Source organism: Cupressus sempervirens, chromosome 7 (genome assembly GCF_028749045.1).
Source record: "Cupressus sempervirens isolate cs-2001-9-10 chromosome 7, ASM2874904v1, whole genome shotgun sequence".
NCBI lineage: Eukaryota > Viridiplantae > Streptophyta > Pinopsida > Cupressales > Cupressaceae > Cupressus > Cupressus sempervirens.
In genome coordinates this window covers 675,600,466-675,619,483 of record NC_143124.1, presented here as the reverse complement: position 1 = coordinate 675,619,483, position 19,018 = coordinate 675,600,466, and the positions used below count along the sequence as shown (strand labels likewise).

The 19,018-nt window shown below is 35.0% G+C and overlaps 1 protein-coding gene across 2 annotated transcripts in view; it reads left to right on the top strand.

Moving 5' to 3' along the window:
• The window catches only part of PDX2 (pyridoxine biosynthesis 2), an 88,241-nt gene extending 69,982 nt beyond the window's left edge, over positions 1 to 18,259 (top strand). The window contains exons 3-7 of one of the 2 annotated variants that reach the window (XM_089792527.1): positions 78 to 165; positions 266 to 339; positions 539 to 727; positions 17,514 to 17,608; positions 17,759 to 18,259. In XM_089792527.1, the coding sequence (XP_089648653.1) occupies positions 78 to 165; positions 266 to 339; positions 539 to 727; positions 17,514 to 17,608; positions 17,759 to 17,885 (573 nt within the window). In that variant the 3' untranslated portion in view covers positions 17,886 to 18,259. The remainder of the gene's footprint in view (positions 1 to 77; positions 166 to 265; positions 340 to 538; positions 728 to 17,513; positions 17,609 to 17,758) is intronic. The other variant, XM_089792528.1, reaches the window with a different exon arrangement.
• The last annotated feature ends 759 nt before the right edge of the window (positions 18,260 to 19,018 follow it).

Sequence of the window (19,018 nt, the reverse complement as noted above, 5' to 3'; positions counted from 1 at the left end):
AGCTACACATATTGCAGTTAGCTTTGATAAAGGTCAATGCTTGTTTAATGTTTGAGCCATATATATCTCAAATGCAGATTCAAGCATTGCGGGAGTTCAGCAACAAAGGAAAGTCTATATGGGGCACATGTGCCGGACTTATTTTCTTGGCTAACAAAGCTGTTGGTGAGTAGATGTATTATATTTTCCTTTTTCAAGAATTCATAACTATAATCTTAAATGATTTCAAGGAGTAGCTTAGAAGCAAGATAGGTACGCTCTACAGGGCAGAAAGAAGGGGGCCAGGAACTTATTGGAGGATTGGATTGCACTGTCCATCGTAACTTTTTTGGCAGCCAGGTACCTGGGACAAGCTGTTAAACTGATAATCTTACGGGAATTCGTTATCCATTATATAACACAATGTATTAGTCTCTTGTCGTAGGGTATTTAATTTTTTTGTAATTAAATGTGATTGTTATAATTATGCTTATGACCAATAAAAGGCAGCCACATAAATAGCTCCACTTAATGAGTTCTATTTTGCCATTGAGTGCAGCTAAACAGTTTTGAAACAGAACTTCCAGTTCCTGAACTTGTTGCAATGGAAGGTGGACCCAAAACTTTCCGTGCTATATTTATTCGTGCTCCCGCCATTATTGAGGCAGGGCCATCTGTTGAAATTCTAGCTGAGTACGATCTTCCATCGAAGGAGTCAAAAAATATGTGTGCTGATAGTGAAAATGAGGTTTGCCCTCTATTCTTTCCAAATAATTCCTCCAGTAATTAAAGTACTTAAGTAATATTTGGCTGTTGAGAAAAACATTTAGCAGGTTTCTTGATATGCTGCATTGCACTGGTATAACTTAAAATGATGAGACATAAATGGGACTTTTATTTGGCATTTGACATCTCAATATGGGTTTTCACTGACCAAGAAAAGAGGTCTACTTCCAGGAAAGGACTGACTAATTTTTTTATAAAGAAGGCATTCCATCATATTTTGTTTTTGCCTCTAAATATTTGCAATTATAGGTAAAGGCAACTTATTAGGTCTTGCGACCTTGTACTATTTAGTATCCCTGGACTGTGACCCTTTCAACTTTCTGGTGTGCACAAACCCAGCTCTCACTTTGAATGGGTGACTTTTAAAGACTGAGAGCTTAGGTTCTTAGGGTTGTAGGTGGGCACACCTCAAATCCCTAACATCCAGCTGTTCATATGTCTTATCCACCCGTGTTTACTGATGTAGTTGCTGCTGGTGATCAGGGACTCCCTTATCTGTCCGACACTGACTCCTGGTTTGGGTTTTATGTTATGTTACCCCAAGTTTCTGTGATGGTAGTAATAGGGAAACAGGTTTTCAGGATGCATTTTTTCCTGGAGCAGGGCATGGAAGGGAACGGAGATATATATATATATCTTAATATTCAAATATATTCATGAATTTCAGAATTACATAGCATTGTAACATTCATCATAGCAACATAATTTTCAATGTCATTCATCAAATCATCAGAGAACATAGCATCAAATCAAATCATCATAGAATGGGAATATAGGATGACATCAAATGAATGTAACGAGAGTTCAAAACTCAATTTCAAACGAAATTTAAATTTCTTACATTCATTGATATAATTTAAACTGACGGAGTGATTAAAACAGTAAACTGTGATCTTAAAACCACTGATTAATGATTCAATGGTTTTGTTAACCATTTAGTATCACTGACAAGTTGATGATCAATAGTTTACAAAAACATGGAATCATTAATTGATAGATATTTTAAAATTTTCACATCTGACAATGACTGCTGAAGCCTGAAAGTGAAAACAGGCTGAGAAATTTCTTACTTCTCTGCACATGCAAAGTCTCTCATGCGAGTTGTGCAACCACAACTTCTCTCCTTCCAAATGCAACAACAAAGGGGCAAAAGTAGCTTCAAACTTCTGTGGTTTCTCTGCAAACGTAGCTTCAAACTCCTATTTCTCTCCTGTGATTTCTCAGCTGCAAACATAGTGTGCAATGGCACATGTAGACGGCAAGAGATTTCAGTGTTTTTAAAGTTAATTTAAAAAAAAGTTTATGCCTTATAATATATTTTAATATAGCACTATTAGGGTTGCATTATGCGGGGTCTGCAGAATTCTAAAAAAATTGCACATTGTTATAAACAGGAAACTCCAATTCGTCCCTGGGATGGTGAGAGGACAACTCCCCAGCTGTCCGGGGGACAGTCAATGCCACCAAGAAATGGTGACAGTGTTTCAGCCCTTGGATATTCGCCCCTTCAAGTGATTGGGATATCCAGACCATTCTCATCAAGATATCGAGGACTAATTTGTAGGTCCGCTTGGTGGAATTAGTCCAGATCTGTCCTTTCCTCTATACTTTTTGCTGTTGGTTTAGACCTATAGGTGATGGCAGCTTCTTTGGAGGGTGCTGATCGGCTGCCCAGCCAAACCTGTGATATTCATCAGTGATTATAAGGGCTACTATGTCTGATGAATCCCAAACTCCACTTTCAACTAGTAGTTGCACCAAATCATTGTGTTGAGTGTTTCATCTCAAGCAGTGGTCAGATTGCAAATGGTGATTTCCTCTTTGAAATTTCTTATGCAACTATAATCAAATGATGCACTGAGTCTTCTAAGGCCTAATTTATACCAGTTCAATTTGGGTGCTGGAACCCAAATTATAGTCCCAAAAATTCAAAATAGAGTCAGCCATAACTTAAAAGTTAAATCCCATGTTACTGGGCATTACAGTCAATTCTTGGTCCCAGTCAAACTAGGACCAGGTTCAGATGCATTTTGTTGTGGGTCTAGGCAGGGTCTGCCCCAGAGACAGAGAGTTTGGTCCTGCCGAAGCTGGGTGGGCCTGACGAGAATTTACATAGTTAAATACTTCCACTGACAAATTTGAGGCAATTTTGCCTTTTTAAACTCTTTCAAGTGTTGTTTTTGCCAAAAGAGCAATTTCAACCCCCAACCCTAATTTTACCATGAAAACAACAAAAAGTCAAAAACTATTTCATTTATGCTCTGTAGAATGAAAAAGAAACCATTTTGCTCCATTGCTGAACTTTCTTATTAGCTTGCCATTGCTTAAACAGAGCTCAAGATTGATTGTGCTATTTCTATGTGGTTCCAAGTGTTGATTTGTTCTCAAAGACATTGTAGAGGAAGATATTAACAAAGAGGTAGTTTTTAAAATTTTTTTTTTCCTATTGCTTAAAACAGAGCTCAAGATTGATTGTGCTATTTCTATGTGGTTCCTAGTGTTGATTTGTTCTCAAAGACATTGTAGAGGAAGATATTAACAAAGAGGTAGTTTTAAAAAAAATTTTTCCTTGCAATTTGCTTACAAATTGAAATGAACTCTCTCTAGTATTGTTTTGTTTTTTTCATTTTTAGTTTGTTTTGTTGTGCCTATCCGTGTTGTTTATAGAATTACTTGTGTTAGGTATCAAAATGGCAACTGCTTCTGCCTCTGGGAGCCAAGTTTGGTTTGAAACAGACCCACACTTTCCCCTTTGGACATATGTGGAAATGGTACAGCTTCCAAGAGGAGGAGGTTTCACTTGGATTTGTTTTATATTACAAAGCACGATATAACAATTCATAGTCAAGTAAAAGCACTTTTTTGTTTTATTCCTCATTAAGACACTGAATTTTGCCTTGTGATGCCAAAAGGTAAAGGTCTTCTTCAAGAGGAACAAGTATTGGCATATTTTGAAGAGAAAAAAAATCTAAATGATGAAGCGAGGAAAACAACCTCTCCATCTCCTTCCAATCTTGAACTTTCAAACGGGAATCCATTTTTGTTTATGCTACAAAAACAACTTGTGATACATAAGGGAGCAAATGGACCCTTGGAAATGACTTTTCATCATGAGGATTGTGAGATTTCCCAGCAAGACATAGCTAGATGTATCTATGCCAATAGATTGACATTTAATGTTGTTTGCTCACCTTATTGGCAAAAAATAGTGAGCTTAATTAATGAGGCTACAAGGGGTTCAAGGGCCCGACTTATTATAAGGTACATACATATTGGATAGAGAGGTGAAACATGTAGAGAACTTCTTGAAGTCCATCAAGGAAACATGGGTGTCCATCATATTTGATGGATGGAAAGATGTGAGAAATCACCCATTCATCAATGTTGTTGTGGTGTCTTTTGAAGGGGCATTGTTTTTGAGAGTAATGGATTATGAAGGGTAGGTGAAGAATGGTCCATTTATTGCTAACATTCTTTGGCAAGCCGTTGAGGAAGTTGGCACTCAAAATGTTGTTTAAGTTGTAATAGAAAATGCCAAAAATTGTAGGAGTGCTGGGTTTTTCTTGAGGAGCACTATTCACACATTTTTGGACATCTTGTTCTACCCACCCACTCAATCTAATACTGCAAAATATTGGGAACAAAGTTGAATGGATCAAATAGGTGTATGTTGATGTTGAGGAGATATAAATGCTTGTCACCAACCAACATATGTCACAAGGCATATTTGGACAGTTCTCATGATTAGAAATATTGAAGGCAAGTTAAGTAATAAACATGTTTTACTTCAATAAACATTATGATTTTATTTTTGATCATTTTTATTTTGAAATAGGTTGTTGAGACCTGTTTTATTCGTCAACAAATCAACAAGATATTAATGCAAAGCATGCTGAGTTGGATGATTTAGTTTCCCGTGCTACCCATGGAGTTGATGACTACCATGAGCCACCTAGTGTTCATTAGTCTGAGAATGCAAGTACCACTGCCACTGCTAGTGCCAATGGCACTATTTGTGGTTCTAATTTACCACAATATATAGAGGATGATTATATTTATTTATGACCCATATGAGATTGCTCAAGTATGTGTGATTGTTGGGCACCTGACGTTATCAGTTCGAACTTTGAACTAAAACATTAATATGGTGGTGTATTTGCTATATTATTTCAATTTGAGCTAAAACTTTAATATATGTCATAAATAGGCAAGTTTTGACTATAATATGGTGGTGTAGTTTGCTATGTTATTTAACCATTAGCATAGTGGTGTATTTTGAGCTTAATTATTGCTGAATATATGCACATTTTTTATTTTTATATGTTTTTGCACAAACAAAGCAAATGAACCTAACCCCCAAAAACATTTTGACTAAACTTGAGCCTGAATTAGAACTGGCAACTTAGTCCAAAAATTGAGTTGGTTGCAAAATTTAATTTATTATATAAAGAAAAGAAGTAATAATACTAATTATTATTAGTGTTTTAAAACACATTTTAACAAGATAAATCTTACCCTTGCTTAGCCAATAAGGGGACATGACAATTTACAACTTCAGGTGCAAAGCATTAGTATTCCTACACAACCATTGTGGGTTTTGGGTGCCTCATCATTTTTATGGTATAGATAATGGTCTCATCCCTTTGCACAATCTTCCCATATGGTGGTTTGATAGCAAAATATGCCTGAGAATTAAGATTTTTATCGATGGAGGTACTTGGTTTGTAGATTAAACAAATTTTTGGCATTATATTCTTAGTTTACATAACTAGGTCTCTAAGGGTAAGATTATCTTTTTCCCTTGTGGTAGGGGCTTCTTTGTTGCATTGTCTGTCTCTTCAAAGGATAGGGATTTGGTGCTTGACAATTGGCTATAGATGTGGGAGAGAACTGCCTCTTTGTCAAGCCTTGGTCTACCTCCTTTAGACCCCTTTTTGGATATCTCAATGTTAGATTTTTGTGGGTTGTGTTTTGAATCTTCATATTCAGAGGTAGAACTGAGAAGGTGCCACATCTCACCATAGGACGACTTCAAAATATAAGATCCAAAACACAGGTTTTACTTTAGGGATACCATACAAGGGCCATGTCCCATATTGTAAATATAAGTAGATAATGAGATCCATTCACTGGTATATGGATAAAGAGGAGGATTGAATGTGTAGTATGATATATTGAATATAATAGTGATCAGGATAAGATGAATTTGTAAAGGAGATACAAGAAATGCAATATATGATTGAATACAATGAACAAAAAATACTTCTAAATTCTAATTAGTTAGGTAGTCTATGATTTATTATTCCGATTTATAGCTAATCTTAGATCCAGATATAGTTCCTTGTTTGCCTCAATGGGATTGAGTTTGGGGTAAGAAAGTTGCAAGACCCAAAATCCTTAGGGTATAGAACTTTGGTCTGTATTCCTTAGATCTCTTGCTAACATTGTTTGTTGCTGGGATCTTGGTTAGGTACTGTTGAGGTTTATAGGGAAATTTTTTCAAATTTAAATCTCATACCAGATCAAGGAACAAAATAAGACGATGAAATAGATATGATAAACCACAAATTTGTCCTCTTGACGTCTACTCTATGATGGGGGGATTAGACACCAAGGGAATGGGGAACAAAAATGTGGAAATGTTCATAAGAGATCTATGAAAAGATGTAACTATAAAGCAAGGTTATTAGATAAGTACCATGGGAAATAATAAAGAATTAATGCAACATCGAATAAAAAAAACCCAAGGCCAAAGGAGACAAGAATGCTAAGAGAGATGAACGAGCAAATTGACATAGAGAGGAGCAATGGCTAGCCCAAACAAAGAGGACAGAAGACTAAGTCAAATAATGTAAAGAGAGGAGAGACACTGAAGAAGGATAGAAATAACAATGAAGGCAAGGTTAGAGCACACCATTAGGGGTGTTGTTGAGATTATGTGTTGTACAACATTGCATAATATTGTTTATATTGTATTATTTTATTTTATTATGTATATGTTGCACCTAGATGGATGTGCAACATGGAGAGATTTCCATAGGATATTATTTATCAGTTGTATTGTAACATTGTGATAATATTTTATGTAATTATTAAATAGTAGGGAAAATTAATTTATGGAGTTTGGAAGCATGGCATGGGATGTGTGGATTCATGCTTGTTCACATGGATTGCTTGGTTGGGGCTATGGTTTTGAAGGCATCCATGGTTGTATTGCAATGGCGTTTTGCTGAATAATGCATGGTGATGGGTGCTTTTGGAGGTTTGGGTTTTTCCCTAAATGAGGGTTTCGTAGGGTATATCTTGTGTCACATTTTATGGCTATGTTGTAGAATCTCTTGCATGTGGATTCAAAGTGCTTATTTATATCAGATCTATAATGGGCTATGTGGAAATGATGAGATTTTTGGTTGCAAGTTTCCTTACAAGTGGTATCAGAGCTATGGTTTTGTTGTTGTAACTTGTAACCTAGCATGAACTTATGAACATTATTCAAGGGTATGAAATACTTATCTCTTATGTTGGCACATCACAGAGCTAGTCTAGAGCTGGGTCACAAGACTGTAATAAGATTCATTTTTTTTTTATCTTGCTGGTTCCAAGCAAAGCACCAAGAATATCACAACCATGTATTGTATTATTACTTCTTGCTTGCTATAGTTTCCTTGTCAATAGAGAAGTCATCTAGACATGATCTTCTGCTTCTGTATCAATCCTTGATAGTCAATTAAAGCAGATATTCTAGTTGCTCCCTGATAAGAGGTATCCCAAGCTCAGAGAGTATCCATCTATTATGACTTAGGTGGTAGCATCATGGTCCACTCCCTCTAAACCAATATTACCAAGTTCCTCGGAAGGATTGAAGCAGGTCTTCTAGTTGCTCCCTCTATCATGAAAGCATGGCTTGCTTACATGATAGAATTCTCCAATTCTATTATTTCCTTTCGAAATCTCACTGGAATACTTCCAAGTGATTGTAGACCCTATCTTTACTTAGGTTCAGGATATCTTAGACTTGCTTATATTACATAAACCCCTTCTCGGTTACGATAACTGAAAATTCCATTATTCTGATGCTCATTTCCATTATACCAATTCTGCATAGTGGATTACTTGATCTCAACACAATTTAAATCCACAATATCAGTATTATAGAAATGTCACAGTGCCATCAAGACTAAAGCTTCATTTACTATGGCCATATGGTCTTCACTTTCAATGTTTAAATTAATAATAAATCCTTTAATATAACCACTTTGGAAATGCCCTTTCTCTTTGCGGGGTAACTTTCCCAATAGAAACACTTTTAAATAGTTAACCTAAACTATATATACCTTTCCAAAGTATCGATTTGAATATCAACTGCTATACTTCGTTGTCACTTAGAAGCTTCACGGCAATAAGGCTACTGCTTATTATGAAACATTTGACTCAAACCATAATCTTTCAGAATCGATTATTAAAGAACAATAGTGAACAATGAGTCAAACATTCATATTATTGCAGCTTAAATGCCTTGATTTTAATGACACCCAGATCTCCTTTCTTCAATCGGCTATTCCTCAGAAGTCCAATCACACCCGAACATATAGCCCCATGATTAATGAAGACAAAGGAAACGGTCCTTGATTGCTCACAATGGAGGCATCTATAAATATTTAATTGTCGTATTTTATAGTTTTGAATGGAAAACATTACAGTTACTGAAACCTTCAAAACAAATATTCTCCATATATTGGAAATGTAGCATATATAGACCATTTTTTCCTTCTTAATGCAATTGGTGTACCCAGCCAGGGAGCTCAATAAGGGTGTCAAATATAAAGACTAGCACACCCATCCTTAATATCAAATTTCAAACTTGGAGAAGATGAAACACAGAGATACAAAAATGTTTATCGTAGATGATTATGACTCTGCTGTTTTCTCCTGACAGAATGAACTCAACCTTTGAATTTCTCCAATCACTAGTGGATCACTTCTCAATTTGTAGATCCATAGGTTTGCACTTGAGCAAAGCCGGTCAAACTGAGAGTTCTCATCTTCAATGGATTAGCAACTATATCAATCCAGATTTAATTCTATCTGCATATTATTTATCCAGAGCTAGCAATTCTCCTACTCAACCCTATTGTGCTCCTTTGGTGGCCGCATCTTAATGGTGGTTGTATGCCTTCGCACTGCAGACACTGTGGATCAATCCCAAGCTCGTGCCTGTAGTTACCATCGAGTTTCAATCTGCTCTGATATATAAATTTCAATGCTCGATGACTGCTATTGATTCTTACAAAACACTGATGGTTTCCTGTATAAGTTTCTGCCAACTTCTAAGTCTTTTGTCAGATGTAGTGTCCTCGTATGATTCAATATGGTATTCTCCATGAAGCCTTCTTTATACCAAACGGCTCTGTGCACACATCACTCCAGCCTTCTATCATTTTTCTTGCATATTGACCCACGATACTGATAGTTGGGCTTTGTCAGTTTTCTGTTCGATAATATAATCACAGAATATCTGTGTCCCAATATGGGTTACAGAGCTCCACATGCTATAATGCCTTTGATATCTACAGCGTGAGTATTAATAAATTGTAAAAACTCAGTGATGATAGATACTTGTGCAAATTCTGCATTTGTACATTGTTTCCATTCATTAATCAGTGAGATTTCAGAAATATGACAGAGTCTGATAGTTGCATCTCCCAACTTGAGTTAGGAACTCTTCTGTCCAAATGCTACGCTCTGCCAATTTAGGTACATATATCAAAAGTAAAATGCTATTCATACACAACCAAATTACTATACTCCCATTGAGTGTGAGAAAAATAGGACTCATGTTTTCAGCAAACTGGCCCAGAAGACCGTACAGCTCTGATACCATGTTAAACATGATTAAATTTCTTTCAGATTTGATCTATCGATACCTTTTCAATTTTCAGAATATGGTTTGTTAATCTCTGAATTCTGTTTTGTAAAGTGTAATCAGAACTTGGTCTTGTAAGTTTTAATAGATCTTGTTTGGTGGAGATTCAGTAATTTATATCTGATTGATTTCCTTCGTATGACAGACCTGAAGGATGTAGAATGAAGTCTTGATTTCTGAATTTGATGTTATTTGATCCTTGTTTAAATTTCCAGTTTGAGATTGATATGCCACTGTAATTGATATTTATCTGCAGATGAGAATTTGAACTGGATATATATATATATATATATATATATATATATATATATATATATATATATATAAATTGAAACATGATCAGGTTGAGGCGTGACCCAACGCGATCATGCTTCAATATATACAATATTAATTGTAACTGTTCATAACTAATCTCTAACATATACTAATCCACCCAATGGTAATCTCATTGATGATAAGGGCGGTTGTTTAAGGAAACTCCCGATTATTCAATCGGTGGAAGTAATAATGAAGTTCCCTTCATAATCAGCGATGGATATATATATCAGAAACCCAATACTCATTGGTGTTAATAACATGTATTAAATGCACCCGATACAATCAGGATTTACGAGAGGCATTGAACTTATTCTATTCAATCTGAAGATTGACGAACCTGCAATCAGACTGACATGTGATATATATATATATATATATAAAGTATTCTATCAACACTTATGAAACAGTAGGTGTTTCAACATAGAATGCTAACATTCTTAACACTCCCTTTTTAACAATGAGTGTTTGAAACTTCTTCATAAAATTAAGTATGACTTAATTATAACTGAAAGAATATGGCATCTGGCAAAATATACCTAAAGAACCATAACAATAGATTTTCATGGTGTCCGGCAAAAATCCTGCCTAATAACCATGATGGATATCAATGTGTCCAGCAAAATCCGGCCTAGTAACAATGACTCCAGTAATTTTCATGATGTCCGGCAAGATTATTATGGATATCAATGTGTCAAAATCTGGCCTAATAACAATGACACCAATAATTTTCATGATGTCCAGCAAAATCCAACCTAACAGCCATGATGGATATCAATGTGTCTGGTAGAATTCGGCCTAATAACAATGACACCAATAACCTTCAATACTTTTGGTATTAGAAGGTTGGTCATCTATTGATAAGATCGTCACCGCACAATAGAGACCTTAAACATATATGAAAGATCGTCACCTTTCATTTAACAAGTTTGCAAACCATATAATTTAATATAATATTCATGAATAAATTTACAAAAAAATGTAATTACAAATTTGTCATACCAAGTTTAGTTCTAAAATACTCTATTTTCACTCTTGCAAGAGGTTTAGTGAAAATATCAGCATTTTGAGCATTCGTGTTGACATAGATCAACTTGATCACATCCTTGTCAACCATGTCTCTGATATAGTGATAAGTATTTTCAATGTGCTTTGATCAATTGTGGAACACTGGATTTGTAGAAAGTTTGATGCAACTCTGATTGTCACAATGGATCATAGTACACTCTAACTTCTTTCCAAACAATCCAAATAACAACTTCCTTAACCAAACTGCTTCACATGCTCCCATGGAGGCTGCCATATATTCAGCTTTAGTGGAACTCAAGGCAACTGTAGGTTGTTTTCTACTGAAACGTGATATCATTGCTGATCCGAGACTGAAACAACATCCGGAGGTACTTTTACGATTTAAGGAACAACCAGCCCAATCAGAATCAGTGTAGCCTTTAAGTTTGATTTCAACATTTCTGTATTTTAGTTCAAGACCAATGGTGCCATGTAGATATCTCAAAACATGTTTTGCAGCCAATAGGTGTATTTTATTAGGTTCACCCATAAAGTGACATAGTACATTTGTGGAATAACGGATATCGGGCCTAGTGTTTACCAAAAACATAAGAGACCCAATAATTTGCCTATAAAGGGTAGGATCAATAGATTCTGAATGTGCGGCGTCCTCTTTTAGCTTGTGTAGATTAGTTTCCATTGGTATAGCAAGTGACTTACTGTCCATCATCCCAAATCTATTCAAAATATCCTAAGTGTATTTAACTTGATTTAAGAATATGAAATCTTCCTTTTGACATACTTCTAGACCCCAAAAAGTAATGCAATAACCCTAGGTCTTTCATGTCAAATTCAGCAGCAAGATCTTGTTTACATTTAACAATAAGATGATCTTCACTTGTTATTAAGAGATCATCAACATAAATAACCAATATAATCACATCTCCATTAGAAAGTTCAAAATAAATGTTAGGATTGGCTTCATTTTTAGAGTATCCTAGTTTGGTGAGATAGCTGCCAATTCTTTCATACCACGCTTGAGGTGCTTGTTTAAGGCCATACAAAGCTTTCTTTAGTTTGCGTACAATTTTTTTTTCATTTTTTATTACAAAACCTTCAGGCTGTTTAATATAAACTTCTTCATTATTGACCCCATTCAAGAATGCTGTTTTCACATCCATTTGATGCACTTTCCATCCTTTCACTGCTGCTAATGCAAGAATTGCTTTGACTGAAGTGAAACGAGCAATTGGGGCAAAAGTTTCTTCATAATCAATGCCTGCATTCTATGAAAAACCTCAAGCAACAAACCTTACTTTATGTTTCTCAATGCTTCCATCTGCTACATATTTGATTTTATAGAGCCATTTAGAAGAGACAACAGATTTGGCTTTAGGTCTAGGTACGATATCCCAAACATCATTTTGTAGTATTGATTGATATTCTTCAACTATAACATCTTTCCATGCTTGACAAGTTAGAGCTTCTTCAACAGATGTAGGTTCAGATTTAGTAAGCTCAGTTACTAGTGCAATATAACATGATTTGGTTTTAGTTTTCTTGACTTCCTTAGTAATTTCATCTAGTTCAGTGTCATTTTCCTCGAGCATTTTTCTTGCCCACAAAGGTCTTTTCTTGACATTAGGAAAGTTACTATTTTCTGTATCTTGTACAGTTCTAGTTTCTTTTGATATACTCTCCCTCTGAATTTCAGATGGAGGACTTCCATCTAAGTCTATATTAGGCTCATCATTTGTACTTGTAGATAGTTTTAAGGTAGTGTTCTCCTCGAATATGACATTTTTGCTAACTTCCACTGATTTTTGTCCAGGAATATAAACTTTGTATCCTTTTGAGTTTTCCCTATACCCAACAAATATTCCTTTATTTCTTGATGGTTCTAATATAGTTCTTCTTTCTTTAGTTATATGTATATGCATTGGACAACCAAAAATCTTGAGATGGCTTAAGTCAGGTTTATTTCTTGTAAAGACTTCTTCAAGTGTTGTATTCTCTAAAATGGAGTAAGGACATCTGTTTTGTATGTATACAACAGTATTTGTGGCTTTCGCCAAAAATGAGTAGTGTAGGTTTTGATCATGGAGCATAGCTTTTGCTGCTTCAACAATAGTTCTATTTTTCCTCCCTGCGGCCCCATTCTGTTGAGGATTATAAGTTACAATATATTCCCTCTTAATCCCAACGGATGCACAAAAAACTTTAAAAAGTTCAGAAGTGTATTCTCCCCCATTGTCAGATCTTAGAGTTCTAATTTTCTTTGACACTTGTCTTTCTACCAATTCTTTGAATTTTGATAACAGCTCATTTGATTCTTTTACTTTTAGGAAATAAATCCAGGTCTTTCTCGAGTAATCATTGGTGAAAGTTATGTAATATGAGTAACCTCCTAGAGAAAGAGTTGGCATGGGTCCATAGATCAGAGTAAATTAGTTCCAAAATTGATTTGGACTTGTGTTCACTCGGAGGGAAAGGTTTTTTTATGTTCTTTCCTAGAGCACATCTTTTAATGTTCTTTCTTAGAGCACATCCTTTACATATACTCATGTGTTTAGAATTTAGATTTGGTATACCAAAGGCGATGTTTTCTATCTTAGGTAGTGAACTAAAACCAATATACCCAAGTCTCCTATGCCAAATTTCATTTGAATTTGTTATTTCATGGTTAAGAGCTTTGTTTTGAATGTTGCATAGTTTGTATAAGGTCTCATCTTTGGTTCCTATGGTGATAGCATTTTTTAGATTTGAGTTTTGAGGCCAGTACAAAACTGTCTTCGTTAAATGTAACTTGAAATCCTTCATCAGCTAATCCAGAGATTGAAATGAGATTTCTTTTTATTCCAGGTACAAATAGAACCTCTTTCAGTTTTGATGTAGCTCCAGCCCTTAGTTGAATGGAACAGGTCCCAATACCTTTGATTGGATGAGTGGAATTGTCTCCAATAGTAACAACTTCAGATTTGTAATTTTCAAGTGTTTCAAATTTTTCTTTGAATCCAGTTATATGTCTAGAAGCACCACTATCTATTTTCCACACACTTTCATTAGAGTTTATTTCACTTGATAAAGCAGAGTAGAATAACATATTTTCATCTTTCTTACTTTCGGCTAAAGAGGCTAAGAGTTTTTCCCTTTCAGGACATTTACTGAAGATATGTCCAAATTTCTCACACTTATAACATTTAACTTTGGAGAAATCAGTCTTGTCAAATTTATTTTATTTTTTCTTATTGTCATGTTTCTTTCCTTTAAATTTCCTCTTCTTACCTTAATGATTAGGAGCAGAGAAAAGTGCTTGATTTTCTCCCTCTTGATTTGATACAATACCTCTAGAGATTTATCTTGACTCTTCTGATATACAATCAGTCTTTAGTTGATCAAATGATGGAATTGAGGGTCTACTAATGATTTGAATGAATGCTTCCCATGATAATGGTAATCCTCTAAATGCTAATATTGAGAGTTCTTGGACTTCTACCCTGTTCCCAATAGAATTTAAATGATTTCTAATTTCAGAGATCCTTCCAAAATACGAAGAGATTGTTTCTCCCTTATTCATCTTAGTATTGATCAGTTGATTCTTCAGAGTAATCAAATTGCTCGACTTGTTGATTTCAAATGCATTTTTTATTGTGGTGAATACTTCAAAGGCTTTCTTCAGATCTGATATGGAAAGGAGAATGTGATCTTTTACAGAGTCTACTATGATTTTCTTGGCTTTATTGTTATGCCTTTTCCAAGTGGCTTTTTCAGTTTCATCTTCAGGAATTTGAATATCAGATTCAATAAAAGATTCTAGTTCTAGTTCTTCAAGAATTGTAGTAATCCGAATTTTCCATGAAAAGAAGTTTACAACACCTTCAAGTCTGTTTTCTACTCTTATGGTATTTGACATGTTTGATTTAATAGTCTCTCTACTAATTAGGCTCTGATACCATGTAAGTTTTAATAGATCTTCTTTGGTGGAGACTCAATAATTTATATCTGATTGATTTCCTTTGTATGACAGACCTGAAGGATGTAGAATGAAGTCTTGATTTCTGAATTTGATGTTATCTGATACTTGTTTAAATTTCCAGTCTGAGATTGATATGCCACTGTAATTGATATTTATCTGCAGATGAGAATTTGAACCAGATATATATATATATATATATATTGAATCATGATCAAGTTGAGGCATGACCCAACGTGATCATGCTTCAATATATACAATATTAATTGTAACTGTTCATAAGTAATCTCTAACATATACTAATCCACCCGATGGTAATCTCATTAATGATAATGGTGGTTGTTTAAGGAAATTCCCAATTATTCAATCGGCGGAAGTAATAATGAAGATCCCTTCATAAACGGTGATGGGTGTATATATATATATCAGAAACCCGATACTCATCAGTGTTAATAACATGTATTAAATGCACCCGATACAATCGGGATTTACGAGAGGCATTGAACTTATTCTATTCAATCTGAAGATTGACGAACCTGCAATCAGACTGACAGGTGAAATATATAAGTATTCTATCAACACTTATAAAACAGCAGGTGTTTCAACACAGAATGCTAACATTCTCAACAGGTCTTTGTGAAACATGTTTGCAAACAATATTTTAATATTGATAAATACTGAAGATAGATTTGCAATTCTGAGTCTGGTATGTATAACCACTGAACTCCAAAGGACAGTGCATTAGTTGAGTTCGATGCTCTTTGTGCCCGATCAGTTTGAGTATATATATTTGATGGAGCGTCATGTCAATGAGTGGACGTGTCTCCACAAAGTGGAGGCATGTCCACTCATGACATGCCTCTTCATTTACAACTTTTTGTTTACCAAACAGAATCTGATCACTAATCAGGATTAACATGAGTTTGCACTTAACCAATATATATAATATATATGCCATATCGCCGATCCAAATGAAGAGTAATCAGACTTCGATCTGATTACTTTCAGTCAAACATTTGATCATTGCTTGATCAGAATGTGAAGAACATAAAATAACAATTTCAGAGATAGAATCTGCAAGTGCAGATCAATAATATACTTGGATTCGAGAGGTGTTATAATGATCAATTTCAATGAGATCAATATTATTCTAAGTCATATACTTATGTGTGCGCGTGCGTGTGTAGCCATAAATATATTTATATATAGATCAGGGTATTGATTATCATTAATCTGACTGAAGGTATTATCTTCAACAATGGGAACCCCTGAATGAGACTTCTTGCCAGCCTCAGTTTGTTGCATAAAGTTCACCACTATTAACAAGACAAATATGATCCATGAGATCCCTATTGTGCAAATCTATTTTGAATAATGCCCCTATGATTTAGTGAGTTTTCCTGATTAGAGTATGCAACTTAATCTCCTGAAAAGGAAAAACCAATGATTGTCAGCATCTTTTTGGTGCAAAACTCGTCAGGTGGCCAAATTCACACTGGAATATCTGAACCAGGGCATAATGGGAAAAACATACCTTTGTATCAGGTAATTTGTCAACCTGAAGCCAGACTAGTTTGTATGGGCAGGATTTTACGGAGAGAAATAAGAATTCATTCTGTCTGGTGACATGACTGTTTCTGTAGCGCCATGACCCTTGAAGCAAGACCTTATCTGCATGTTAATTTGACTCCTTCCAGTCATGGAAGGTCTACCTCCTTGGCCAAGACTGAGAGGAAGCATAAAAGTCTTAACACCATTTGATTACCATTTTGAGTTCTTGCATGCACAAATAATTAGTGCTCATGCATTTCAACTTTGACAGATTGAACCATTTTGATTGGAAACATGATGCAAAAACTTTGTCAATGTTCCACAGCGAATTAGTTTTGTGATTCTTTCTCAATCCAGGAGTCTGTAGTTTTACTGAGGTTACATGCATTACCTTGATTCGCATCATGAGAGAGGGTTTTCCAATATAACTGATAGGCATTTATAATCAAAAGCTTTTCTGTATCTTCACAGTTCTCTTTTGAAGGCCTAAGATATCTTTCCTTCTTCAAACCTGCAGTCCATTAGTCAATGAAATGAGCTAGTAAAGCAAAACGAGGCTTTAATGGTGGAGCCCAAGGTTCAAAAGCTGGATGCCATGCTATTTTTTCTGTAAATATAAGTAATACATCACATCCAATTCCAAGTGCAGCACACCTTGATGGACAAGGGTAGGTGCAAGTCTTCACAGTATTTGATAGAATAGATACTTCTTTATTGTGTCTTCTTATTCAAAAATTGCTTCATGAGGGGGGCAATTTGCCAACCCTGTTTTTTCCAAAAGCACATTCCTTAAGATATACAATTAAAATCTATCAGGTCGATCAGTTATATGTCTGCACACGGTTTGCAGTTCATACAGGAAATAAAAAGACACTTTAAATTTCTGCCAGTTTTAAACAGGAGTCTAGCGAAAAAAGGAAATATTCTAGTCTATAATATGTTTCTAAAGGTAATCCTTGTTGGGGCACATTTTGACAGTGCAAAAGTCAAGTAGAAAAAGTCATTATAGCTGTGAAGCAGGGGCACCTTTTAGCAACAGCTTTTCATCCAGAGTTGACATCAGACACTCGTTGGTATGTGGTTCAATTGATGAGATGAAAAATATTGAATGCAAAAATAGCAGCAGAGGTTGCAAATCATGAAATTATTTCATTACCTGGTTATATTGTTTTTGGCCAAATAATGGTATTTTCTGAGATCATCTTTGATACCTTACTTTGCAGGCACAGTTATTTCCTAAAGATGGTATGTGATAGCGAACATCAAACTTCTGCATGCATAGGATCAAAGGAAGATCCAGAAAACTTGCAATTTTTACCTCAACAGAGAGATCTCCCAATCTTCCAATAGAGACGGATTAAAGTTTTGAGCTGTGAAAATGAATCAATATTGCTTTCTTTTTTATGTCAGGTGTTCTTGTTTGTTTCTAACAATTATTTCAATTTGTTTCAAACTGTTATATTCCATTCTCTTAAAAGTTGGAAAGACGTATTTTAATCTAGATCAGTTGAAATTTGTAGTTGTTATCACTTACGATATTGCATTATGCTCCTGCATATTATACATGGTATGATGTGTTACATTCTAAGAGAGCATACTATACATGGTATGATGTGTTGCATTCTAAGAGAGCATCGCCATTATTTGCAAGTCATTTGTATGAATCACGGTGTCAGCATATCTTGAAACCTTGCATATATATAATTTCAACTATTTTAAAATGATATATCTCTCATTTGTATGAATTACGGTGTTTAGTGTGCTCCCTTTGAAAGTCCTGCTACTGAAGTGAACTGTGGGAGTGGTATTTATGCCTCATCCGGCACTTCCTTGGATTACTTATCATCCTCTATCGTGGTATGGTTCTGTTCACATGCCTAAGATAATTTATTATTTCTTATTATTGGTCATGTAAGCTACGTTGTATGTAGTCTTAATGTAGGAAAATGTTATCGCTCTTTGTTTTCTCAAATTGAAAAATGTTCCTAGTTTTAGAAACAAATTGGATACTTTTTCGCAGATCTGGATATAAGGAAAACTGTTTTTAGCTTAAATTTAAATTTTCAAATTTTAAATACTATTATACAGTAAGGTTAAGGTTATTTCTAGACATGTAGAATCTTGTGCATGCGTTTTGCAGTGGACTAAAGATGTTGCATGCTTTAGTGTTACAGTTAATTAGATTTGGATCAGTATGAGTACTTTAGGAGAGATTGCTAGGAATTATGCTATTCTAATGGAACCATTGAAGCTTTGACTTTAACCCTATAGATTGTATAAAGCATGGACACTACAAAGAAAACTCAGAATTTAGCTTGGAATCAACTAAATGGACCTTCTATTCTACTGTAGAAGGAAGTCACAATCGTTTTAGGAGGATTCCTGTAAACAATCAAGTAACTTTTGAAATTCAAATTAGGGTGCTTATATAGGCTTGAAATCTCAATTAAATATACAATTAGAGGGAACTGTAACAGAAGTAG